This window comes from Miscanthus floridulus, chromosome 16 (genome assembly GCF_019320115.1).
Source record: "Miscanthus floridulus cultivar M001 chromosome 16, ASM1932011v1, whole genome shotgun sequence".
In the NCBI taxonomy this organism is placed as follows: Eukaryota; Viridiplantae; Streptophyta; class Magnoliopsida; order Poales; family Poaceae; genus Miscanthus; species Miscanthus floridulus.
In genome coordinates, this window is record NC_089595.1 from 25807634 (window position 1) to 25835606 (window position 27973).

Genomic DNA, 27973 nt, shown 5'->3' on the forward strand with positions numbered 1-27973 from the left:
AAATGTGCTAATGGCAGAAGAAGGAAGATGCAGATTACTATGCTGGAAGTGGATGGGCAGGAAACAGTGGATCCCCAATGTCTGAGAACCCACATCACAGATTATTATAAAATGTTGTTTGGAAGTGTTGAGGTGGCAGATATGCATCTAGATGCAGATTTATGGCCCACCAGCCAGTAGATCTAGGAAACTGACAATGAGTTCTTGACCAGACCTTTTCCTAATCTTTTCATAATTGCGTCACATCTAGATTTAGAGGTGGCCAAGGCTTGTGTGAATGGTCAGTGGCATATAGAGTTCAGGTGACAGCTGAATGACATCTTGGTTGAGGAATGGGTTCCCTTCTAGATCTCTTGAATGATATTCAACTGTATGAAGGCAAAGATGAGGTTTTCTGGTGCCTGGAAAGAACCAAGAAATATACTTCTAGATCGTTGTATAGATTAATGACATATGGAGGCGTTGTGGACCGTTGTATGATGACAGTATGGCAATGCAATATTCCTTTGAAGGTGAAGATCTTTCTGTGGATGGCAGTACATGACCGTATACAATGTGGAGTTCAACTGAAGAAGAAAAAGTGGATAGGGCCCGAAGAATGTTTCATGTGCGGCAAATTGGAAACTTCTGACCATATCCTATTCCGATGCCCCATAGCTGTGTTCTCTGGACTTTCCTGAGAGATTGTTTGGGTTGGGATGTGTCCCCAGTTAGTTGTGACTCCTGGGTTTGCTCCTCTAAACTTGCATGATTGCCACAGCTAAGCCCCCATAAACTTGAAAAACTAGGTGCTCAGCTCCTAAATAAACTGCATTCTATTTTCTCTACTGCAATGGGATAAAAGAAATGCATCAGTCACCATGCAGAAAATTGCTACTGCAGTGATCGGTTACTATACTAGTCTGCATGCTAGAAAATAGCAAGACTACCAAACGTCCCAACCAGTGTATGTCTGGACCGTTATAAGCATGCATATAGTTGTTGTGCAATGCTAGAAAAAATCCATCACGACATGCCATCCTATTCTATTGCAATGGTGTTCTGAACACAGAAACCAGCTCACCAGTTGGATCTTTAAGCTACATGAAGCAATTGAGTTCTATTTTCACATCTATTTTCACATCACAAACAAGAAACCATAGAATCACAAACAAGAAACCATAGATCTACAAGAAGGGGTGTGAGATGCGGATAGAAGACTAACTTGTAGAGGCAGAGGTTGTGTCGTGTTGCTGGCGACGTCGGTGTTGCTCGCGGATGACACAATGGCTCACCAGATCTTGCAACGAGGCCGGTCAGTCACGGAGTAGTGGTGGAGCCGTCGTGGTCGGGTCGGCGGGCGGCGGATGAAGAGCTGTGCGAGCGGTCGCGATTCGCGAGCGGATGCATAGGGCGGAGTGGGGAGGAAGATGTGGCCATCCACAGTCCCAAGATCCACAGGAAACGTGTGAGGATAGGATCAGGAACCCTAGATGTGGTGCAGGGAGATGCAAGTGGAAGCGAGCTCACCTGCGGAGACGTAGATGCTGGTGCCGCAAGGTGATGGCGACGGAGGAGAAGTCAGGGCCGGAGGAGCCGAGGCGACGACGGAGAGTTGAGGCGAGGCTGGAGGAGCCGAGGCGACGACGGAGAGTCGAGGCGAGGCCGGAGAGTCGAGGCGAGGCCGGAGGAGCCGAGGCGACGACGGAGAGTCGAGTCGAGGCGGAGGGTCGCGAGAGGGAAAGAGAAGGGAACGACGCCCCGTGTCTGGAGGCCAGGCAGGTTTCCCCGTCAAAACCCGGCTCCCGTGGGGCTGAAACACCCGTGCGGAGAGCTTCCAAATGGACTCAAGCCGCGACGCGTGGGAAATTACCGCGTGGGTTTCGAGCCCCGGGAAAACCACGGGACCCCGCGGGGAAAGCTGCGTCCAAAGTAGGCCTAAGAGATATAGATTTACTTATGATTGTCCTGCAGTGCAATACACGCTTTATGTATGTATAAGAGTAGTAGAGCATGGAATATTTTTTTTCCATACATTAAGATAAGCCATAGGATAAAGTTACGGATATAATAACTCTGTAATATACCTGTTGAAGTTTGTATATTCAGATGTAAAGGTTTAAGTGACCAGCAAAATCTCAGTTTTATCATTTCTATCTCAATCAATCTGCATTCAAATAAACACCAAAAGAACCTATAGACTGTAGTTGAAATATGGACACGTACACACCTATCTTCTTTGCATTTCTAATGAATGTTTGCAATTACAAGCATATTAAACACAGACATAGGTCATATAAATAACCTTCGTGCTTCATCATACACCGGCCACACTCGCCACAGGAGGCCGACCACAACCAGGGTAGGCTGAGGGCCGTCTCTTGGGGAACGGTAGGAGGTGCGACCACCGGGCCCCAAGCCGCTAGGGGCCCATGTGTATATATATATGTAGTAGATATATATAGCTATTATAATAAAGTATTGGAGGTCTATATACTTAGCACGACAATCCATGAGAGCCTTGGTGGTCAGCGTCTTTTCCTATTTGATACTGTTCATAAAGATTTTTTTCATCAAGAAATACCCGAAGGTTGTTTTTTACAAAGCACTGAAGTATTATTGTTTTATTTGAAAGAATCATAATAGTTATTTCATTGTTCTTTTAGTTCTTAGATGTATCGTTATCTTTTTATGAACTAAACATACGCTACAAATTTACTTTTAGTACTATATACTTTAATCGTCGTATTAAAAGTGTAGTTTAGTGGGCCCTTACGATCGTGCTTGGGCCCAAGGGCCTCTAAAACTATAGAGATGACCCTGGGTAGGCTGCGTCTGCAGTGGAGCTCCTTCATGTGGGCCTCTGCTCCGCCATGGCTGGCTTGGCGGGCGCCGCAGTGGCCTAGTTGCCTCCGAAAACGTACCTAAGCGAGCTCTACCTGCCCTCGTAGTTGACGCCCCGGCTATGGCCCATCCTACGCCTGCTCGCCGCTCGACTGACTCTCTGATAGCAGGTGAGAGGAAGTTACCTACAATGCCACCTTGGGTCATCGGAGGCAGCCGTTGGCTCGACGCACGACCGTGGGGGAGGGCACACCGCATCACGGTCATCGATCTCGGGGCGTCCGAGGATCGGACGGCAAGGACCCGCATCAGTGTCGGTGCAGGGTGGGTAGGAGAAGCTTGGTGGAGGCGGAGCAAAGCCGTGCGACACTGGCGAGCAGGGCATGGCTGAGGCGGAGCTGACTTATTTAAGGGAAAATTGGTTTGATAGCAACGAAAGATCACGACATTCGAAAAATACCATCGAAAGACATCCGTTACTTAAAATGCCACCGAAAGAATGGACTGTTACGTTCAAATAGCATTCTGTCATGGTGGCCGCTTTTGCCATGAATTCCTCTGTTGAGGCACATTTGTTCCCCCATTTCAGAAAAACAGAGCACACAGGCCGACGTACGGGCACATCCCGATTTGCCTTGGAGAGGGCACACCGGTCGTGACTGACCAGCCAGCGACCTTCGCGGTGGTCGGCCTCACCTATGGATGTCAGTGGTGTGGCTTGATATGGCTCATAGGAGCATGGCCCCGTGCACGTGCGGCATGCAACACGGGAGACGGCGGCGGCATGCAGCAATGGTGAACCCAACGACTACAAGGTCGGCGCAGGTACACATCAGGTGCGTGGGGGTGCTAAAGGGGTTGTTCTAGGCATGGCTTGTGCGGGGTTGACTAAGAGCGATGGGGCGGCTCACCATGCAGAAAAAACAAGCATCTATGGTCGGCGTCGAGCAGGACGAAGGCGGCCCATGAAGCAGTGCTGCCGGCGGAGTTTCAGCCGAAGGAGGTGCACGCGGTGGTGGTGGACGCGACAATGTAGCTGGCTTGGTGGAGGCACCTCCAATTGGAGCTGTCCGCGGGAGTTCCCCACGCGGCGGCCATGGCTAGCAGCAGGAACAACGCACCTGGTGGCGGCAGGATCCAGCATCTCAGAGCGTATTTGCCCAGTTTAGGTGAGCCGCAGTCGGAAGAAGTCCGGACGGACGTGATGGTACACTCGGCCGAGGCGCTGGTGGTCTGCACCCATGGGAACAGTGATGGCGGACCGAGAGCCCGCCATGGCGCCGGATAGTAGTAGTTTTGGCGACATGGCGTGGCTATGGCCCGGAGTTGTTTGCTATCGTGCGTAGGGGTGAGAACATGCTGGCGGAGATGGTGGGGCACACGGCTCGGTAGTGGTACGGTGGTGCCAATAGAGGGGAACGGTGGTGGTGAGAGCTGAGAGCAGATCGGCGGCTCTGAGCTTGACGTCCAAGCACAGGCACAGGCGAGTGGACCAGGCACGGGCAGCCATCGTCCTAGGTCCCGGCCATCGTGAGTTCCTATATGCATGCACGCAAACTCGATTACTCTTACATGCGCCTTGAGGTCATTGATAGATGATCCATGCACGTACGCACAGTCGCACACAGGGCACTGGTCTCCTAGGAGTGTCCACGGAGGTGAGGGCGTGAGGCAGCTGCGGCCGCCGTCGTGCGGACCCAGCATGGCTAGGCCGTGCGAGGTAGCCACACGGCGTAGGGCATGTGTCGCTGCCTATCAGCGTGTCCATGCCCAACCAGGCAGCTGGGTTGAGGAAGAAAGGTGTCTCGACGGAGGAATTCACGGCAACAGCAGCCACTGTGACAGAATGCTATTTGAAGGTAACAGTTCATTCTTTCGGTGATATTTTACGTGGCAGACGTCTTTTGATGGTATTTTTCAAATGTCATGATTTTTGAATGCTATGAAACCAATTTTCCCCTTATTTAAAGTCGATTGCAGCAACTCGTTCATTTTCTTCCAAATGCGTTACTTTTAGGTGCATTTGTTGTGGTAGAGGAATTGATACATGCCGTTCGGTTGGTCATGTTCCCACTTGTTCCAGCTTATTCTCTCTCACAGAATACTATTTATTCATCCAAAACCATCCGTTTTTACTGTAGCACGGACCAGCCGAACGCGGTGATAGTGTGTTGTGGTAGAGGAAGGGATGGTGCATGCACAATAGTTTTTGTGCCTTGGTTGGACGTCGGATGCAACGAAAAAGGATAGCGTGGCTTAAGCAGAAGTCAGGAAAATAAGCTAATTGGGATCTCCTATTTAGTTATAGAAGATTTCTTTGAAAACCTTATATCTGATGAAGCGATCAAACTTTTACGAAAAAATACAACAAACCTTATCTCTAACAAAGAAATCAAACTTATTGTAGATATAGCTGATATACAGAATAAAGAACACGAAGACATCCAAAATATAGTTAATGCATACAAACAAACAAACAAAGATATGGCGAGAACATATGATAGTATTTCATTGCAATTTTCTAGTAGTGAAATTGTTTGTAGCCCATATAGAAATAGTACTAGCACTTAACACCATATATTGTCTTCAACCAGCTGGTTTTACATCCACCTTTCGATACTAAATCATAGATAACTCCATCACTAAAACTACAGAAGAACTGGTTGTTGTCAACTGATCTCTTGTCTAGGTAGCTACTTGGTTGTTGCTCACCATGGTTGCCCTCTGGTGATGTTGTTCAAGGCAACTTGTTGTCCATCAAAGTCATAGTAGTTTGTGTTGTAAGCCCTGCCGGCGAAGGAAAGCACCTCCCAACTAGGCGAAGGAAAGCACCTCCCAACTAGGAACCACCGCACTAGTTGTTGTTTGTTGACCTCTAGTCCAAGAGGCTACTTGGTTATTGCTCACCTGGTTAGCATAAGCGAGGTTGTTCATGGCATCATATTGTCTGTCAAACTCATAGTAGTTTGTGTTGTTAGCATTGCTAGTGAAGGTGAGCGCCTCCCATCCAAGAGAGTTACTCTGCACCATCGTTGGATCTATGGATGAACTGCCTATCATATGCTGACCTCTAGTCCAGGTGGCAACTTGTCTACTGCTCGCCTGGCTAGCATGTGTGAGTTTGTTCAAGACAGTGTGTTGTCCCTCAAAGTCATAATAATTTGTGTTGTAAGCATTGTGGCTGAAGTCGAGAGCCTCCGAACTAGAAGAGTTCTTTTGCACCCATGGCTCTGTGTCATAGAGGCTGACATCATTGATGCTGAAGCGTTGTTTTCTAGTGGTGTACTCCTTCCTATGAAAATACTTCTACGCATGGCTGTAGATCTGGATTGGCATCCTTGTGGGGACAAAGTACCTAGATATGTTCTTCCAGCTACCACGGCCATACACTTCTAAGCCACGAAGGAAATTCCTGCATATATATGGTTTAGAATTAACAAGTCAGATGATAACATATGTCATGTTCGTACACTCAATATTGGTGAAAACAAAATCTTAATGCCTCATGGTATGAAATACTATACACCACTAGCATATTACTTATACAAAAAAATAACATTAAATATGTACCAAAACATTTCAAAAAAATAGAGGAGAAATGAATTACTTGTGTTCGTCATGACTCCAAGCTATCACTGGGTTTTGCCTCTTTTTCTTAGGAACAACATTCAGCCTGTGCGGTGGTTCCTCTACCATCTTCATGGCCTCCACATCATCCAGTATATAGCCATGAAACATGTCCATGTTTGTATCCTCCGTTGGCATCCCAAAGTTATCATTCACAAGTGCATTGCTCACCACAACTTGTTGGTTGTTGCTCTGCATTGTATTCATCTCTACTACTAGATGAACATATAATTGAACTACCTAATGCTTCTCTTTGCCTGGGAACCTTGCTTGGAGCTCATCAACAATGTCATTGTGCTTGTTGTTTGTGTCATTTGTGTAGGTGTTGTTGGTGTTGTGACTAGCGATGAATAACTTCACCATATCTATTTCAGAAGCACTCCACACACCATTGAAGTTGGGATCCATGGGTAGTGAGGGTTGAGTAGTACACAACAAGTTAATGTATGAAACACTGATGCTTGGATGGAGAAAATGGCAAGCACAAGGCCAAGTATTTCTAGGCCTTATGGTGAATCTTTTAATATTGGTTTCAATTTATTGTACAATAAAGTTTTATATATAGTCAAACAAGTTTTTTTTAATCATAATGCTAAAGATATTTAGCATCTGTATCCATTTCTCGGTGATACACTAATTTTATAGTTGACATACTTCAATTGCTCAGATGAATGACAAAGGACACATGACACGTAAAACTAACTCATAGTAACATAATGACTAGTTTCACTAAAGAAATCTGATTTGATAATAAAAGGTCTTTCGGCGCAAATCAATATTGAGTGTGCAATTTAGGCTGGTTGGTTAGCTGCTTATTTTTTGAAAAAAAAAACATCTTGATCTCGAGGCCATGCTTCAAAGAGTAACTCTTGTTCATAAGCAGACAATGTTTGCACATCACACATTTTTCTCTCATGTTTGATAAAATGAATGCAACACCTAGGATGTGCATAGGCCATACCACTATTTTTGAGCACATAGGTTGGAAGGACACTAATGTCTCAATTTGCTACTATCAATTGACTCCATCTTTAGTGGTTATAAAGTGTTGTGTGCAATTTTTAATCACATTACTTTATGTCTAACCAAATGCCTAATGTGTTTCTAATAAATAACAAATGTGAATTGATCAAATCTATGCATATCTTTCCTTGTGATTGACATTTATTAGTTTTATTTCTATCTGATGTCCAAATATACTTGAAGCTTGAGACTGGAAGTCAACTTTTGACTTTAGGTACAAGTCTCTTTCTCTCTCCCTCCCTCTCCCTCTATCTCCATCTATATATCTATATATCTATATCTACCAGACAATGTTTGTGCATCACACATTTTTCTCTCATGTTTAATAAAATGAATGCAACACCTAATATGTGCATAGGCCATACCATTATTCTTGAGCACACATGTTGAAAAGACACTAATGTCTCAATTTGCTACTAGCAGTTGACTCCATTTTTAGTGGTTATAAAGCGTTGTGTCTGCAATCTTTAATCGTGTTACTTTATGTATAACCAAATGCCTTACTAATGTGTTTCTAATACATAAACTAATGTGAATTGATCAAATGCTATATGCATATCTTTCCTTGTGATTGACATTTATTAGTTTTGTTTCTATCTAATGTCCAAATATATACTACAAGCTTAAGACTGGAAGTCAACTTTGACTTTAGGTACAAGCCTCTTTCTCTCTATATCGATATATATATATATGGATTGAGTTTTTCTCATTTCTTAAGATGCCATTCTATCCTTCTAGGTGATTACAATGTGCATTTAACCCCATGATATTTTACATGTATGCATACAAGTCTATCTGGTGCATTGTACCACATAAATAATGTTAATGTGAAAAGTGAGTTAGAATCATGATAGACATCTACATTATTCCACACATCTTGTATTCAAATGGCTATAGGTTGATACATTTGAGGAAGAAACTAAATTAATCTATAATGTGTTCGATATTTGCATATTATTGCTTATATTTTGCCTAGCAAATAAAATGCTTCTGAGTTGAGTAATTACATTCATCTATGCTTTGAGTATATTCTTCATACAATTATTTTAAAGATAGTGCGATACTTAAATGTGTTGTTGATGGTCACGAGAAGTCCTTTTTTCCATACCATCAAGTATGCTTAAATGGCAATATAAATGGCATCCACCATAATCATAGGAATTAATTCCCAATTTGACAAGGGTGACATGGGACATGGTAAAACATATGATCTAATTCCCAATTTGACAACATTACGCTATTTAGCGGCCTGAACTAGTATAAATCGTTGTCTCGCATTCACCATTGAGTTTAGCTTACGCCAAAGCCCACCAATCCTTGTTCCGAGTAACCCAGTAACAAGGTTGTCGTTCATCAGACACTGACAACTGGCATGTCAGGCAGGGGCTTTCGACAAAAAGATGATCGAAAGCTCGATCTACCTTAAGATCAACAACACGTTCTCGGCGGGATCAACATTCACCTTGGGTTCCTAGACCTTCATGGTAGCTGACCCTGGCATGCTCCTAGGTTGCCTCGTGGAGACTTCCATGGATCAAGCTCCTCTAGCTCCTCGACAAGACGCGCTTGATCTTATCGAGGAATTAGGTGAATTTTCGATTTCTAGTCCTACTTGGACGTGGAAACACCTCAAGCAATTTGAGTCCTACTCAGACACGACCAGGTTTTTCCGAGCTGGCTTCTAAGCCATGGTTCAACCACTGTCCAAGCCTAGCTTGAGTCCCTCTCAGGCTCAGGAACACCGCCTCCGTGTCTACCATATGGTGGTCTAAAGACTTATGCTATCCACTCTGATCACGGAGGAAGAACAAGAAGAAATCCAACTAACGAGCGCCCAACTCGACCTAGCTCTCACTGGCATGTCAGAAGGGAAGATTGTGCACTGGCTAGGTGCACGGCTACTCAGGAACTCTACCGATGCTTGGGCCACCCTAGGCCGACGCTGCCCCACAGCCCCACACCGCTGTGGCCCAAGCCGACATTTGCATTTGTAACAAAGAATAGGAGGGAGAAGGATTTCATTACCAGTTCTCTAGATGGCCGCCATCAAACTACTGCTTCCTTCCATTGACGACTTGCACCAACAGCGGACCTCCTCACAGCGATGCCGTAGATGGTGTGTGACGGTGTGGCGGGCACCTCGGTAGCCAGGGGGAGGTGCTTGGGCGACGACGTGTACCATGATGCCTGGGTGAGGACTGGTGCCTCGCCAGCGCGGGAGAGGGCGATGCATGGGGGCGGTGCCACCGGCGAGTGCGGGGAAGGGTAAGGCGTGGAAGGCAAGGCTGCCGGCGCTGGGGATGAGGCTACTCTCGGATGTGTTGGGAGGGAGGAGGGAATGGCAGTATGAGAAAGAAGACCCTAGGCCGATCTGTTTTCAAGAGCGTTCTGTTCCTCTGGTAGAACCTACCAATGGAAGAAAACAAGAGGCGGAGGGGCACAAGTGGAAACCGGGGTTAGCTTTTTTTCCCGGGAATAAAATGACTTGCAAACTCCCCAAAATCCATTCCAGCGGCTTACATCCATTTCAAAATGGCAAGTAGCGAATCCAGTTTGAGGGATGGCACTCTAGCGAATCTAGTTTCCAAATAATGGCGGAATTGCAAAAATCTCGGATTTACATGATGCGGAAATGTCCTATATGTTACCCGTTTTTCTAATTTCCGGTATAGCCCAAGAAACAATGTACCCCCATCGTCCAAGGCCCAATAGGCAGCCCAACTAGCCCAGTGTTGTAGCCTGCCCTAACCTATTAGCGCTGCCCCCTGACGCTAGGCGCCGCACTCTATCGCTCGCTCCACACCTGTTGTAACCCCTATCATCGCCGTCACCTGTCGCTCAAGGCCCCTAGCTCCTACAAGCCAAACCATGAAACCAAGCTGGGCAGACTTAGGCCCCGTTTGGCAGGGCTTCTCCACCGGCTTCAGGAGTCGTTTGGAGCCGTTTTCTACCAAACGGGGTAAAGTAAAAAAGCTTCACTTGTGAAGCCCCTAAAAACATGCTCTCACAGTGATTTAGGGTAGGATGGAGCCAAAAAAAAGTGGCTTCTCCCGGCTCCTCCTACAGGCCCCTAAAAACATACTCTCACAGGGAAGCCATTTTGCCAACGGTTTACCAAAACCGCTTTAGCTCCACCGGTGGAACTGTTCGTGGAGCTGAAGCAAAAAAAAATAGCTTCACTAGTGAAATGAAGCCCTGCCAAACATGGCCTTACTGCATGTAGTACCTTAATGTGTGGTTGACTGAATGAATACATGCAGGATGAACATAACAATTGTTTTTGGTTGCCAGCTCGTTTAGTCTACTACTAGAGTTGAAAACAGATGTGTTAAATCATGTCCCGACCTGCACCGCTTTCTATATTTCACCTGTTTGTTTCCATGTCGAGAAAAAAAATCCAAAAATGAGACAAGACGGGATATGGGTAGCCAGGACCAGGATGGAAACGGAAGGTGCTCCATCCCGCCTGTATTTACATGATGCCGAAATATCCTATATGTTACCCGTTTTTCTTATTTCCGGGTTAGCCTAACAAACAATGTACCCCATCGTCCAAGGCCCAACAGGTAACCCAACTAGCCCAGCACTGTCGCCCTAGCTAACCTATTAGCGCTGCCCCCAGGGCCCAGACACCAGGCGCCGCACTCTATCGCTCGTTCCACACCTGTAACCCTTATCATCGCCGTTGCCCATCGCTCAAGACTCCTAGCCCCTGCTCGCCGTCGGCCTCAAACTCAAGAAAGCGAGATCCACCGCTGGCGCCTGCTGTGTGCTTGCCCACTGCCGTCATCCAGACCCTGCGGCCCTGCGCGGTGCTCTGCCAGGCAGAAGTTTGGCGTTGCTCTGCCATTAGCGGTGCCCAGTTACACATTTTTGCATTGTGGATTCAGAGTTTCAAAATTAATAGTGTCCGACAGACTTCATCTTCATAGGTAGTGAAGGTTTCTCTGCCAAGCGACTATCGTCTACTAGTAGTCTTGCTACTAGTGCTCTCAAGGCTCAAGTGAGCTGTGAATGATACGTGGGTGTCATGAAAAATGTTGATTTGCTGCGGTGATTGTCTGATTGAGTCAAAACTAAAGAATAAAGGAGTTATGCACTATGTTGTCTTTATTTCATTTAAAATATTAAGACTTGTATGATATTATGTTGTTTCTGGACTTCAATTAGGAGTCAAGACTTCTTGTGTATATTGCTCTTGTGCAAGTGCTTTTAGGCGGCAGGCAGTGGCGGACCCAGGGGCAGGGCTTCCCATGCTGCAGCCCTGGTCCTTGGCTAGAAAACTCTTACGTCATCAGCTATAAAAATGAAAGGAACCATTCTAATGAAACTTTATTTTGCATCCGAACGGCCAAACTCTGGCGGCCATTCAAGGAACCAAACGGCAGGTTCAACACACCACCGGCCAAGCCAGCCTAACCTAGATGCAAGGCATCAAACACGCCCCAACAAACTACATAGTAGCTGGCAAATGCAGGAGGTACAAAGGAGGCGCTGAGCAACCTCGTTGTATATTGGTACACAATGCCCTGGCTCCCTGTGTTGGCTCAGCAATAAGGGTCTGATTGGTTAATTACTTGTACAAGACTTGCATTGCATTGAGAGTTACGTAGCATAGGCTATGCTTGCAGTAATCTGTGTTCGTTTCATCGAACACCCTCCCTGCGAGCTTCCCACTGGCTAGGGTGCGACATCAACGTACTCCGCCAGCTGCGACGCAACAGACATGAAGCTGGAAACGTTGACGCCAACATGGCTGTCGTTGACGTCAGAGAACTCCATGTCTAGCACCGTGGCCGAACACCCAGCTGGTCTCGTCATTTGTGAGCTGCTGCAGCCTGCAGGAGGCCGGAAGAGGTGGCCACTGCACGGCCGCCCGCTGGCTGGTCGTCACGTTTGTTGGTCCTGAGATCTCCGGCATGGATGAGCTGACTGTTTATCGTCGTTGCCGACTACACACTACGGCTGGAGGTAGAAGAAAGAAAGGAGAATAGAGCGCGCGAGCACACAGCACAAGCACCAACGTTGGCCGGAGCTCTACAGAGGAGACGGCAAAACTGAACTCGCTCAATATTACTGAGTTGCAGTGTGAAGCTATATATACAACTCTACCCATCTAATCCTAGTACACAGACATGCTACGCTGTCATGCCGCTACAGTGACTAGATGTGACAGCATGGCTGACTATGGTGTCTGTCCCTGCTGTTGCTACAGTACGGCAGGGGAGCCTTTCGACACCTGCCCCTGCCCGTGGCTACAGTGCAGCAGCAGGGGAGCCCTTTCGACGTCTGTCCCTACCGCACGTACAGGCGAGGGAGCAGCAGATTACTTTATAATTCTTCTCTTAATCCTGCTGCTAACCCTAAAACCTCTACCATGCCGATCATCTTCTTCAGCTCCATGAACCGAAGACAGCCGAGCGGCTTGGTGAGGACGTACACGAGTTGCCGACCAGTTTCGACGAACTCGATGACGATCTGTCCTCCATTGACACAGTCCCTGAGAAAGTGGAACTTGACGTCGATGTGCTTGCTCTGGTCGTGGAGAACTGGATTCTTCACGAGGGCGATGGTGGGCTGGTTGTCCACCATTAGTGCTGGTGGGTGAGCTTCCATACCGGTCAGCTCGCCTAGTAGCCGGCGCAGCCACACAGCTTGGCACGCTGCTGTGGCCGCCGCCACGTACTCTGCCTCGCACGTGGACAAAGTCACCACCTTCTGTTTCAGCGACAACCATGAGATTACAGCCGATAGGAGGAAGACAAGCACGCCAGAGGTGCTCCGCCGTCCGTCGATGTCCCCCGCCATGTCTGTATCGCTAAACACAGTGAGCTGCAGCCCACTTCCACCGGTCCTGGGGAAAGACAATCACCTGATCCACCGCCCCCTTGACGTAGCGTAGCAGCCGCTTCACCGCGGTCCAGTGATCCTCTCGAGGATTCTCCATGAAGCGGCTGATGTAGCCCACGGCGAACGCAATATCTAGCCTGGTGTGGACTAGGTAGCACAGACCGCTGACGATGCTCCGGTAGATTGTTGCATCTACCTTCACCGTGGTATTCACCTTCATCAGCTTCAGTCGCTCCTCCATCGGAGTCACGCACGGCTTGCACTCAGCCATGCCGCTCCGCTCCAATAGCTTTGAGGCGTACGCGCTCTGATCGAGAGTAAGCACCTCATTCCCCTGTCTCACCTCGATGCCGAGGTAGTAGGAGAGCGCGCCGAGAGCACTCATTCGAAAACGAGCCGCCATCTCGAGCTTGAAGCTGTCGATGTCCACCGCACGTGCGCCAGTGATGATCAAGTTGTCCACATACACGTTAACGATGAGCTCCTCCTTTCCCCGTCGCGGCGTGTAAAGCGCGTGCTCGGTTGCGCACCGCGTGAATCCAAGCTCGCCCAGCGTGGCATCAAGCCTGGCGTTCCACGCTCATGTGGCCTGTCGCAGCCCGTAGAGCGCCTTGAGCAGTTGGAGCACCCTATGCTCTGCTCCATTGATGGCAAAACCCGGAGGTTGTCTGTTGAAGACTGTCTCTGTTAGCTTGTCATTGAGGAAGGCCGATTTTACATTCAGGTGACGGATGCGCCGGTCCTTCGCTGCTGCCAAAGCCAGCAGCAGTTGGATAGACTCCATGCGCGCTACCGGCGCAAAGACTTCCTCGAAGTCGATGCCCTCACCCTGGACAAAGCCTTGGGCGACGAGGCGCGCCTTGTGCTTGACAATGGCGCCTCGCTCATCCCGCTTGACCTTGTGCATCCACTTCAGGCCGATCGGATGGCATCCTGGAGGTGGATCGATGAGCTCCCAAGTCTCGTTTTCTTCGATCGCCTTGATCTCCTCCAGCATCGCCCGTCGTAAATTTGCATCGCGCTCGGCCAGCGCAAACGTGGGTGGTTCCTCTGCACTGACAATACGCAACTCTAGGTCATTAAGCAGCCGACACGTCAGGCCTGAGGACCCTGTGTCATCGACGATGTCGTCTAGCCTACGAAACCGCACCTCCTCACCATCGTGGAAGGCATCCACAAACTCAGTGATGTCGCTTGGAGGTGAGGCGAACTTGATCGACGTCGATGGAGTCCCCTGTTCCACTGGAGTGGTCGGCACAGCACCTGGAGTGCTCGGCACCCTAGCTGCAGTGCTTAGCACTACTCCTGGACCGCTCATCACCACTCCTGGAGTGGTTGGCACCACTACAAGAGTGCTCGGCACTAGTCTTGGAGTGGTCGCCACCACTGCAAGACCTCTTGGCTCTGCTACGGGAGAGTTTAGCACCTGTCTAGGAGTGGTTGGCACCACTGTAGGACCGCTCAGCACCACTCCTAGAGTGCTCGGCACCCCTCCTAGAGTGCTCGGCACCGCCCCAGGAGTGCTCGGCTCTGTTGCTGGAGTGGTCGGCACCACCTCTCTAGCATCTCCACCACCGTGGATGACCAAGTGCTCGACGACGAAGGTGTTGGTGAAGCCTTCAGCTTCCCCCATGCCCGGACTGTCCTAGTCCTAGGCCGCCTTCTCGTCGAACACGATGTCGCACGAGACAACCACCTTGCCTCCACATGGGTCATAGAGTCGGTACGCCTTGGTACCTTCCTCGTAGCCTAGGAGCACCATCGGTGTGCTCCTGTCCTCCAGCTTGGTGAGGACCAGCTTCGTCTTCATGACGTGGCCGATGCAGCCGAATGTCCGGAGGAAGGACACGCTCGGCTTGCACCCATACCATGCTTCGAACAGCGTCTTGCCCTTCAGGGGCTTGTTAGGCTCGCGGTAGAGGATGAACACCACCGTGGTCACCGCCTCACCCTAGAACCTTGCCGGCATGCTCTTAGCCTTCATCATGGATCGAGCCATGCCGACCACTGTCTGGTTCCACTGCTCCACCACACCATTCTGTTGTGGCGAGTATGGCACGGTGTGGTGTCGCACCACACCCTGATTCACACAGTACGCAGCGAACTCGACCGAAGTGAATTCACCATCGCGATCAGTCCGCAACACGCGTAGCTTCTTGCCGCTCTCTACCTCCATGAACGCCTTGAACTTGTTGATCGCCTCCGCCGCCTCGTCCTTGCTCCTTAGGAGTTGCAGCCACATATAGCGACTACAATAATCAATGAGCAGGAGGAAGTACCACCGACCACCGTTTATGGCTGGCGTGATTGGCCCATAGAGATCGCCGTGGATGAGCTCGAGAGCGTTCACCACGTGATACTTAGCCGCCTTTAGGAACGACAACCTCCTCTGCTTCCCGGCCAAGCAGCTATCACACAACACGCCTCCGTGCTTGATGTGGGGTAGCCCTTGGACCATCTTCTCCAGCCGACCGAGCACGTCAAAGCTGAGATGGCCGAACCAGGCATGCCACAACCACGGCTTCTCAGTGTGCCATGCTGCCAGGCACACCGGCTGCTCTACCTTCAAGTCGAGCAGGTATAATTGATTACGTGAGCGTTTACCTTCACGAGAAGACGCCGCTCCCAATCCTAAATCTTCAGGATCCTGCTCTTGATCAGTACCTCGCATCCACGTTCATCCAGCTGCCCGATGCTGACGATGCTTGAACACAACTGTGGGATGTAGTACACATCTGTCAACGCGCGGTGCTCACAGTTCTAGCACCTAAAGATGATGGTGTCGCACCCTCGGATTGCCACCCTTGAGCCGTCACTGAACTTCACCATGCTGGTCATGTTACCGTCGAGCTCGGAGAAGGCTTCCTTGGAGCCCATCATGTGGTTGCTGGCGCCGGAGTCTAGGTACCACCGCTACTCCTGTTCGCCGCCCACACATCCGAGGTGGACTTGGGCGTGTGGTTCGTTGAGGTTGACAGTCTTTAGAGCCTTGTCGTGCCCTTTCACTGCCATCACCTCTCCCTTCTCCTTGGCCTCAACGTCGTGCAGTGCATAGAATGTCGCCATCAAGAGAGTGACCTCATCATCCTCATCAGCTTGCGCTAAATGAGCCTCAATCTTCTTCTCATGCTTGTGATTTGGGTACTCCTTTGCCCAATGGCCTATCTTCCTGCAGCGCTGGTAGACGTTGGAGTCGACCTTCTTCTTCTTCTTCTTCTCCAAAGAAGCCTTACCGCGGCGCTTGCCATCGCCACCACGGCTAGAGGAGGCTTCCTCGGATTTCTTTCGGGGAGCCCACTCCTCTGTCAGCAGCAGCTTGCCACTGTCCGTCGTTGCTGTGGCCTGCTCCATGCGTTCGTCCATCGTCCGTAGACGGCTTGTCATATCCTCAATGGTGAGGGTGGACAACTCTAGCATCGTCTCTATGGAGAGAGCGATCTAGATGTACTTCACCGGCATGGAGTGGAGGTACATGGAGACCGCCTCTTCTTCGTCGATGGTGACGCCGTGGCTCCTCAGCTTGCTGATGAGCGACGGCAGACGGAGGGAGAAGTCCTTCACCGACTCACCATCCTTGAACTTGAGGGTGGCGTACTCCTGCTTCAGCAGCTGGGACGTCGCCTTCTTTGCGCGGTCGGAGCCGACGCGCATCGTTGCAATGGCCTCCCATGCCTCCTTAGCAGAGTTCTTCGCTCCCAACGGCTCTCAGTACTCCGCTGACACATCAACGAGGATAGCCTCTAACGCTGGCATATCATCTTCTTCGTTGTCGGTGCCCTTGTCAATGGCATTCTAGAGCCGTCGGGCTCTAAGCTTGACCTTCATGGTCACCGCCCACTTGCCATAGTTGGTGCGAGTCAGCGTCGGCCAACTGGTGCCGCTGACCTCCTACACCCTGCGCACGACGACCTCCTATCGTGGCTGAGCAGCCACAGCAGCGCCGCTACTGTCGTCCATCTCCAAACCGTCTGTCATCACCCACGCGTTAGTCCGGCGATGACGCTTGTACGGCTCTGATACCACTTGTTGGTCCCAAGATCTCCGGCACGGGTGAGCCAACCGCTCACTGTCGTCTCTGACAGAATTACACATGCTAGGATTCTGCCATTCTAGACACGGCCCAGCCCAGCCCAATCGAGGTAGGAGACGCAAGGAGGGGAGGGAGGTGGGACTAAACTTACCTAGAATATTAACGGAGGTGGGACTATCGTCTCTCTCACTCTCGTCTAAGCAAGGTGGGATAAAATTGAGAAGGACACCAGGCGTGCGAGTTGGTCGCTGCAAGCCTGCCATCGGCCAAGTGGGTTGTTGGGCCAAGCGTAGGGAGAGGAGGGAGGAGAAATTAGCCCAAAATAGATTTTGTATTTCTATGACGACTCTTGTGATTCCCAGAAAATGGGGATTTTAAGTGATTTGATTTGAATTCTAGAGAGGTGTTTGGGTTGGAGATTCAAGGTAAATATTTTTGGTGCCACAAATAAATTCCAGAAAGCACATCAACACAGGAAAATGCATATGATGAATTTTAATGCAAGGTTTTGGAAAAATATTTTAAAAAATTTACAGAAAATAAGCTAACCAAGTTTTAATTTGTTGTAAAATTTTAAAAATTTCAAAAAATTTAGTGAATTTTAGTATAAGAAAAAATACAGGGGATTATAACTTGGTCCTATGGGTCGGAATTCTGTATTTGATTTTTCGTATACCGATCGTGTTCGACATAATTCCGCTCGATTTAGTTCGTTTTCAAAGTTCTCCATGTTTCGTAAGTTCACATTCGTTTTTGTGTCTGGCTTTACCGCTTTCGCTTTCGTTCTTGTATCCAAATGTAGAAGCAGAAAACGCTTGGCCACCAGGACAAAGTACCTCAAGCAGCGCCGATGAGGCTGCGGGGCGCACGACTGGCGTGTTACGTGCTCGTCGCCTTGCCCTCGCCGATCACACGTGCCAACAGCGTTTTTTCTTTTTAGGGGAACACGTTCCAACAGCTACGCAATGTCAATTGAGCAATTCGGATCCAAACAAACCGCATCGTGGCGGAAGCCGCTGCCACAGCCCACAACGCGTGGGGCACGTGGAGGCCTAGCTGCAGGACGGGAGCACGCCTGGCGGGCCGTTCGACGCCGAGTTGAGTGGGCTCGACTGCTGGAAGATGGGCAGGGCCGGTGGACACGATGGAAACTCTGTGTCTCCCATCTCTCTGACTGTTGCTCGCCACAGCTATCTGCCCGCCGTCGCCACTCGCCATTGCCCGTTGCTCACATGGATTTGGATAAAATGCACATTGTTTGCAGAGTGCCATCGTGGTAAGCGCCGTTTCTTTCTCAGTACTTTTCATTCGTGGCATACTCTTCTGCATGCCAATCTGCACTTTGTACCAAATGCCTTTTGTTAACAGTGGAGACAGGATATTCTCTAGGCATTGCTGCTGCTCCCTGCACCATCTATGCTAATCTACCAAAAAAAAAAAACTTGCTCTGCCTCCGAAAACCTACCTCATATCTTTATAAATGTCAAACATAAAGGGCAGATGTCTTACATCTAAAATGAATGACTTCTGAGAAGATTAATGAAGGCACAGGTGCTGGTGATTGCACATACAATCTATACAATCTATTTACCTATTACTGTCCTGCAGTGCAATACACGCTTTATGCATGCGAGAGTAGTAGAGCATGGAACTTTTTTCCATAGATTAAGATAAGCCATAGGATAAAATTACGGGTACAACTCTGTAATATACCTGTTGAAGTTTGTATATTCAGATGTAATAAAGGTTTAAGTGACCAGCAAAATCTCAAATAAACACCAAAAGAACTTATAGGCTGTAGTTGCCATATGGACACGTACAAACCTACCTTGTTTGCATTTCTAAAGAATTTTTGCAAAAACAAGCATACTAATCAAATTATTTTTGATAATATGCAACCCAGAAACATAAGATAGGCACAACTCTGTAATATACCTATTGACGCTAGCAGGCCAATGATTATTAAGCATCCCAACCCGATCATTGCTAGTGGCAGTCAAGCTAACATGTCTCCTTGTTGATATCCTAAAGCTAGCAGGTCTAGGTAAATCCACCATAAGCCAGCTTCTATACAATCTTATTAATTTCAGCAATCATGCCCCACTCATCTGTTCTATTAGTCCCAACTAGCTGTCAGATACATCACTAGCAGTCATTGCCAGCTGACGCTGGCGGGAAATTAATTATTAAGCATCCTAACCCGATCTTTCCTAGTAGCAGTCCAGTTAACATGCTCCATGTTGATATCCTAGAGCAAGCAGATCTAGATAAATTCATGCCATAAGCCTTAAATTCTGTGACTATATTTAATTCCCAAATCGAATTTTGATTCTCTCGTGAAAGCTTTGCAAGAATTACTTAAGTTTCGCTATCCGTAGCCTATGGAAACTCGATCAAGGGTCACACGAAGTCGCCCAACCTACATCTTTATCTATCTGTTAAAGCCATTGGATCGAGATGTAATTCAATCATCATCGCAAGACCGTGTCCTCCAATATATTATTTTTCTACTTGAACGATATCTCCAAATCAATACAGAAACCTGCTTTTATACACTCTTGTTAATTTCAGTAAGACTCCCTACCCCATTTGCTCTTCTATTAATCCTAACTAGCTGTCACATACATCGCCAGTAGCCATTGCCAACGTACATGACGGTGGCATGACATTGATTAAGCGCCTCAGCCCGATCTTTCCTGGTGCTAGTCCAGCTAACATGCCTCACTGTTGAATCCTAAAGCTAGCGGTTCCAAGTAAATCCATGCCATAAGCCTTAAATTCTGTGACTATATTTAATTCCCAAATCAAATTTTGATTCTTCCGTGAAAGCTTTGCAAGAATTAAAAGTTAGATCTAGCTGCCCATCGCCTATAGAACATTGATCAAGGGTCCTCACTCGAAGCCACACGGCCTACATCTCCATCTATCTGTTAAACCGCGTAGTAGCTTACATCTCCATCTATCCGTTAAAGCCATTGGATATAGACATAATTCAATGGTCACCACAAAACCGTATCCTCTCATATATTAAATATTATTATTCTACTTGGACGATATCTCCGAATCAAAACAAAAACCACTGTGCGGGATTCTTTGCAAGATTTTTCACTTCTAATATTAATTAATGTATATGGTGATGCATGTTGCTAGTATATTTCCTCATGGTGCACTGATTGTGTGCGGCACGTATGGACACGTACACACCTATCTTCTTTGCATTTCTAAAGAATTTTTACAATTACAAGCATATTAATCAAATTGTTTTTGATAACATGCTACCCAGAAACATGAGTCATAGAGCGTACAGAAGATGCTCAACGTCGTGTACATTTCAAACCATTGAACGAGACGTGGGAAGGATCATACGGGACAATCAAAAGGGCACGTCAACGCCGCACTAGTGTTTCTAGTTACAAAACTAAACACGAGTTACAGCTAAATCAATATACTTCATCCGTCTCCAAATAAATCAATTCCTAACTTTATAAAAAAGAGTAACAACATCTATGTCATAAAATGAGACAACGACGACGACGACAACAACATAGCCTTTCAGTTCCAAGCAAGTTAGGGTAGGCTTATATCATAAAATGAGAACCTTATGAAAATACATTCTATAGTAAATCTAATTATATTAGTTTGATACCATAAGTCTTAATATTTTTTCAAGAAGTTCGGTCAAAGTTTAAAAAACTTGACTTAAGACAACTCTAGGAATCTGTTTATTCACGGACAGATGGAGTATCTCTGATAACATTTTCTAAACCAATAAATGAAAGGAAGACAAAATGGAAGTTGTTTTTCCATTCCTGGGGCAAAGACTAAATGTAACTATTATTGTAAAATATAGAAACTGGTTTCAGCTGGACAACACAATATCTCACTCAATTTGAAAACACTGCATGTTCAGCTCATAGCTATATGAGAAAAGGAGTCTTTTTCACTCTCTACATCATACACCTACTAACTACGCATAAGAAGCAGAAACTTGATTCCAGCATGGGACAATCAAGTTACCTACAAGGCTACAAGGAGTGGGTGAATGGCCTGATCGCGAAAAAAAGAGTTACAATATTCAACCTGAGTAGACTCAAAATTATCATGGGATAAAAATGCATGTTGTAATATCTTATTTCCATTGGCGTTTGAGCTGCTATACAGGCTGTTGTTTGTATTAAATACTGAGCTCTAACCATGCCTGTCTAGTACCCTAGCAGTATATGGCAGTTAAAATGTCTTTATTTAACAGAACTAGCTAGTATATTGCCCGTGCTAACACAAAGTAGCATTTTTATCTACAAAGATAAGCATCATATATAGTCTTCCAAGAGATCAGCTCGAGATCTATATGCAGCATAGCATTTGGGGGCACTGCTGCTTCATCTCCAGAAGCTGGTTTTCCTTGTTCCCCGAAGCCATCTGATCATCACAATGGACACAACTACATCAACTAGGGTTGCTGCCGATTCCAAAATGAAACAAAAGAAAGGCCTAATTACAATTTCTTAAAGACTTACATTGTGGCCAATTCCAAAATGAATCATCAGGATTTTGGATTTGTCATCCTCGAATGAATCCTAAAATACAATAAAGGAAATATTTAGATCAGTGTAGAGAGGAGGAGAGGATGTATCAATAAATGTAGATTTTTGGAGTAGTGTACCTGTAGTAGCATTGTGAGCTTAGTTGTTCCTAAATGGAACATGGGAATCACCATTAGCAATAGATTCAACGACTCGCTTCAAAGTGCAGTGTTCCCTTGGTTAATTTTTGCTGTCCGGAAAAATTGAGAACATTATAGTCGCACATGTAATAAAATATTATAGGCTTTTAAACAGTGGTATAACACATGTGGCAAGATCAGTGCCAAACTGACTATCTATTAAATATACAGAGCAACTCATTGAAAGCCATTGTTCAGAGTACAATTGGAAGTTTGGAACAGATAGATGCTACAAACATATACACAGAGCAACTCATTGAAAGCCATTGTTCAGAGTGCAATTGGAAGTTTAGAACACATAGATGCTACAAACACACAAGAATCGGTTGCCTAACACACCTGCATTTTGGCTTCAAATCCTGTTTGTCCTGCTGCTTTTATGTTTTTAGATCCAGCCATGTCCACAAGCATTAACCTTCCTCCCACATATGGGAGATCCAGGATAATCTAAAGATGCAAGCATAGCTCGTAAAAAGCTTGGTTTAAAAAAAATTAATGCTCAAAGTGCTGGCGGCTGAATGCAACAAAGCATGCAATGGCTTCGTGAACTTCTCTCGTTACAAAGTGTGATCTTCACAGTTCTTCGCATTTCCACTTTAGAAACTTCTCTAGATATCCACTCAGCTTCATTTCCAGATATATAAGTTGTGTTTTTTGCTTTCTTCCCCATTACTTCTAGTCTCGCCTGTGCATAGATACAGAACTGTGAGGCTTCAATGATACACTGATTTACATCACTTGATAAATTTACTTGACAGTGACCAAGAACAAATGAATGACAACATTGGTAATCATGAGCATGTATCCAGGATAAGACTGATGTTCACCAAGCTGTTTATTCATGGACAAATTATCTATAGCAATGAGGTAAAGAATTTTAATATCTGAGGAACAGATCAGCAGTAAGCTAAAGTATAGCACAATAAATGACAGGAAGACAGAATTGAAGTTGTTTTTCTATTCTTGGGGGCAAGGACTAAACGTAACTATTATTGTAAAAATACAGAAACTGGTTTCAGCTGAACAACACAATATCTCAATTTCAGTCAGCAAGTTTTCACCCAAGGGCTAAGGTAGCACAAATGGTTGAGTCCAATTCCATTAGCAAAGTAGGTATAAAGCATGTCCCACTCTATCAAAAAATGGATATTTCTATGAACAATGGGGGATCCAAAACATCAAGCTACAAACTGAAACGGCAATATCAAATATTGTAAATCATAAACTGGACATGATAGAAGGTAATGGCAGCACACTACCAGGGCACCATTTTGCCTAAGTTACACTCCTAACAGCTGGCCATCAGGGATGGCCGATAGGACCAGCTCTCGAGGTGAAATCAACTTCTCCTGATGGTCGGTCTACAGGAAGCAATTCCTGTCGGTTTGTGTTGACCAGTCAAAATCAGATCATGTTAGTACGGTCATCAGGAATTCCACCCGGGCAAGATACTTTGCGTTAGGCCTTGTTTAGTTCCAAAATTTTTTTCCAAAAAGTACTACAGTGGCCATCACATCGAATCTTGCGATACGTGCATGGAGCATTAAATGTAGACAAAAAAAACTAATTGTACAGTTTGGTTGGAAATCACGAGACGAACGTTTTGAGCCTAATTAGTCCATGATTGAATACTAATTGCCAAATAAAAACGAAAGTGATACAGTAGCCAAATTCCCAAATTTCGCCCAACTAAACAAGGCCTTATTCCGGACATTTGAGGCCGACCAAAAGGACAACCAGACTGTCATCAGGTCATAATTTGTACCAGGACTCTCTCATAATACCACCAACATCATCCATATTTGTGTGCAATTTATACATCAACTCACAAGTCACATTAGAAATTAAATTTAATAACACAAATGAAATTCACATGTCAACCAAATCCAATGGCCCTTACTACTCAGTACAGATTCATTGTTCCCCACACTAGGAATAACAACAAGACAGTTCCTATACTGAGTTAAGAATGCAAGTTCACAACACTGCATGTTCAGCTCCTAGTTTTTTGGCAGCTTGACAAAAGGAGTCTGTCTACATCATACTCCTACTAACTACGCAAAAGAAGCTCCTAGGAATAACAACATGACAGCTCCTATATTAAGTTAAGAAATCAAGTTCACAACATTGCATGTTCAGCTCCTAGCTAGGTGGAAATTCGTTGTATATGTCCTCTATGGAGGAAGGCTTGTCTCTAGCTAGGTGGCCTACGAAGGGTCCTATGCGAAGGACCTTGATGGCAGCCTCGATTGCTACTTTTTTGGGAACATTGGGTGCCCTTGCTCTAAGGTGTAAGAACCTTTGGTAGTATGTTTTGAGGGACTCGCCCTGTTGTTGTATGCATTGGAAAAGATCAGAGGCTATCAAGGATTCACTTGAAAATCCTTTGAAGTTCACCATTATCTTGTCTTGTAGGTCTTCCCAGGAGTATGCTGACTTGGGTCTAAGCATGGAATACCTAGCTAGGGCATCCCCCTCTGCTACAATGATGAAGGACATGGCAAGCACTATGTCATTTCCTCCTACTGAGGCCACGGTCGCCTCAAAACTCATTATGAACTATCAAGGGTTTGTCTGCCCTTTGAATTTTGGTAGGGATATGGGTTTGTAGGTAGGTGGCTAGGACGAGGTTTGCAGTCCTTAGGATAATGGGGATTTGTTGTCTATGGGTTTTGGGGATGGTATGAGACTGATTGGTGTGCTGAAGGTTTGCTGAAGTTGTGGACTTGGTAGGAGGTTGTGTTGGCTTTGTAGGTCTGGTAAGGGATGGTTGGAGTTGTTTGATGGTGGAGGTTTGGCAGTAGGCTTTGGATTTTTGCTTGTAGGACAGCCAACACTGCTGCCTTGCTTTTGTTGCTTGCTGAGACATGAGGGTTGCTCTTTGATTTTCGGTGAAGGCTGCTGCTAGCCTATCTCTTTCCTGCTGAGCCTGCTAGAGCTGGGCTTGTAACTACTGAAGCAGTTGTTCTAGCATTGGGTTTTGGACTAGTTGCCCTCCATCACCTACTGATTGTTCTGTTGCGGGTACCTCTTCTTCTTCGACCTCCGCATTTTCTTGAGGTTCTGGGTTGGTGTAGGTATTGCGCCTTAGCCTTCCCCCAAGAGGGGGCTTCCACTTGGCTCTGGGCAAAGGTCTTTCTCTTTGCTGCCATCGTGGGTTTGTGCTTGGCCCCACGGTGGGAGCCAATGTTGGGATAGAGGGGTCCTGACAAGACTAGATGGGGGGAGCGCGCGCCTGCTAGCCACCCGATCGCTAAGGTCTCCCTCGAGAGCGAAGGCCTTTGGTTACTAAAAGCACAATTATCAAGACAACGCTTAGGGTTTCAAACCACAGTACATTTCTCTCTCCTTTTGGGAGTTGACCTCCCCTTTTTATAGGGTACAGTTACAAATAATCGCATGTATAATAATACCCCTGCGACGGCCAAGGCATATTCTGCCCTTTGGTAAGCCATCTCCCAGGACCCTAGCGTCTTTTACATTTTCAGCCACCATTACTGATGGGCCTTTGTCGAGCCAACTCCCAGCCTAGCGAGTTCCTTAGCCATCGGCGCTACTATGCCCTCGCTTGTTGTTGCCCTATGCGCCATGGGGCTATGTCCGTTCAGGCCGCCCTACCTACAGAACGAGGGACTAGGTTGACTATTCCATTGTGACGCTTGCGGCCTTCGACCATCACGCTAGGACGATGTTGGTTGTTTCATTGAGACGCCCACGGCCTTCGCTCGAAGGCTCTTTACCCCCTATCGGTCCTTCACTCGAAGGGTCTTTACCCCCGATCAGTCCTTTGTCCGCGATTCTAGCCAAGACACGTAGAAAACTTATTAGTGTGTTAGCAAATCCTTCTATCGCAAGGAGCTATCCTGACAGTTCCCCTTCGAGGCTGAGGTTTGACGCAGATGAGCTTGGCCCCTAAGGCGCCCGTGGCCTTAGCTCAAAGGCTCTTTACCCCGATCAGTCCTTCACCGGCGATTTTGGCCCACGCAGAAAACTTATCAGTGTTTTAGTGAATCCTTCGATTGCAAAGCGCCGTCCTGACAAGCATCACTACACTCCAACCCATGGAGCAAAACAAACAACGAGCACTATGTTCAGCTAACAACAGCATAGCTTCTTGACATTTATGTATCTTTAAATATACAAAAGCAATGATAGTAAACAAACACATATTCAGAAACTACAAAACAAGGCCTACAACTTTCATGAAGACACACTATTTTATTCTGAACTTAAGATGCCTAAACTTCAGTTGAATTGAGACAATGAAATCTGCCTTGAATTCTGATAGTCAAGGGTAAAATATTGATACCTACTAAAACACTTATCCAATAATTATGAAACTTTTGTTCCATAGACACTTTCAGTAAAAGTCATATAGATGTCCTAATCAAGGTAGTAATGTTGAACACAGAATCTGACAGCCGAAACTAACAACTCACTTCAAAAGCATATATCTGAAGTTGTGTTTCAGTTATAACAATGCATTATACACCGTTGGAAACATACTAAAAAAGTCTACAACTTGGGTATTCATTCCAAAAACTAGTTTGACCAGTAACATTGTCAAAAACTTAATCAATCCACTACTATTCAGATCATCGTTGAAATAGCAACAGCCACACTAAAAAACATAACTCCTAAACTACAGAGCCTAAAATCATGAAATTTCATTAGCAGAAGGATGAAGGATATATCTATAACTTTGGTATTCAAGTGTTTCACCAATTCAGCCTCTAACAAAGCCAAAATCCATGACCTATCTGTACTGCTGAGTCTGAAAATCCAGATTTTTATGCAATGATTGATCTGGTTTAAAGGTGACTTAGATATTCGATTATCCAAATTTAAACTTTCTAAAAACCTTGGACCAAGAGGGGAAAAGTGTGGGAATACTCAACTAGGGTTTCCTCTGGACCAACAGCTAGGAAAAATAGAGGGGGAAAGTGGATCTATCACCCCTTGTTAATCATCTCTCCACATGCCCCTTTCGTTTTGCATCATCCTTTCTTGATTCTTCAAGCAACTGAGAGGGGCCATGAAGGAGAGAGAGTCTGGAAGAGAGGAAGCTTACAAGGCAAAGAGGGCTGGCCAGCGTAGGCTGAACCATGAGGGAAGGGGGTAAACGGGAGGAAGAAGAAGAGTCACGATTGATTGCAATTCCATATCTATTCATCTCGTCCATTCTTTCTTTGATCCTATGAATCACCATGATCCAAACTACGAATACAACATATTAGTCAAACGTAATGCACTCAATGAGATCTACACATCTATGGTTTTCGATCGTCCATCCTAGCAATGGAGTAGAAACTATTTTTGCCACTCATTAGAACTCCAAGTTATTTAACCCTTTGCGCTTTCCAAAAAGCAAAACATATTTGCTACAAATTCATTCCATTAAAACACGTGAAAAATCAAATTAAAAATATGAAACCACATATTTTATAGAAAAACACAAAAGTCTATGGTCAAATTTCTAGGGTGTTACATATATATAACCTCCATAATGGAAATCATGATAACTACTTATCTTTGTGAATTTCTTTGGAAACCTTACCTCTGATGAAGAGATCAAACTGTTACAAAAAAATATATAACAAACCTTATCTCTGATGAAGAAATCAAACTTATTATTGTACTGTCCATTTAGATATAGTTGATATTCAGAATAAAGAGCAAGAGGACATCCAAAATATAGTTAGCACGTACAAACAAACACATAGATATGGCAAGAACACATAATAGTATTTCATTGCAATGTTCTAGTAGTGAAATTGTTTGTAGCCCATATAGAAATAGTACTAGCACTTAACACCATATATTGTCTTCAACTAGCTAGTTTTACTTGCACCTGTTGATACTAAATCATAAATAACTAGTAAACATATAGTCCATTT

At 46.1% G+C, this 27973-nt stretch overlaps 1 protein-coding gene and 1 pseudogene across 1 annotated transcript; both read right to left on the reverse strand.

The window, feature by feature from the left end:
* Window positions 1-5637: 5637 nt before the first annotated feature.
* LOC136510441 (transcription factor DIVARICATA-like) lies at window positions 5638-6858 on the reverse strand (annotated as a pseudogene).
* A 6433-nt stretch (window positions 6859-13291) lies between these two features.
* On the reverse strand, window positions 13292-13726 carry LOC136510442 (uncharacterized mitochondrial protein AtMg00810-like). The gene has a single exon (XM_066504884.1). It carries the CDS (start codon window positions 13724-13726, stop codon window positions 13292-13294), a length of 435 nt encoding a protein of 144 aa, XP_066360981.1.
* Between the last annotated feature and the right edge of the window lie 14247 nt (window positions 13727-27973).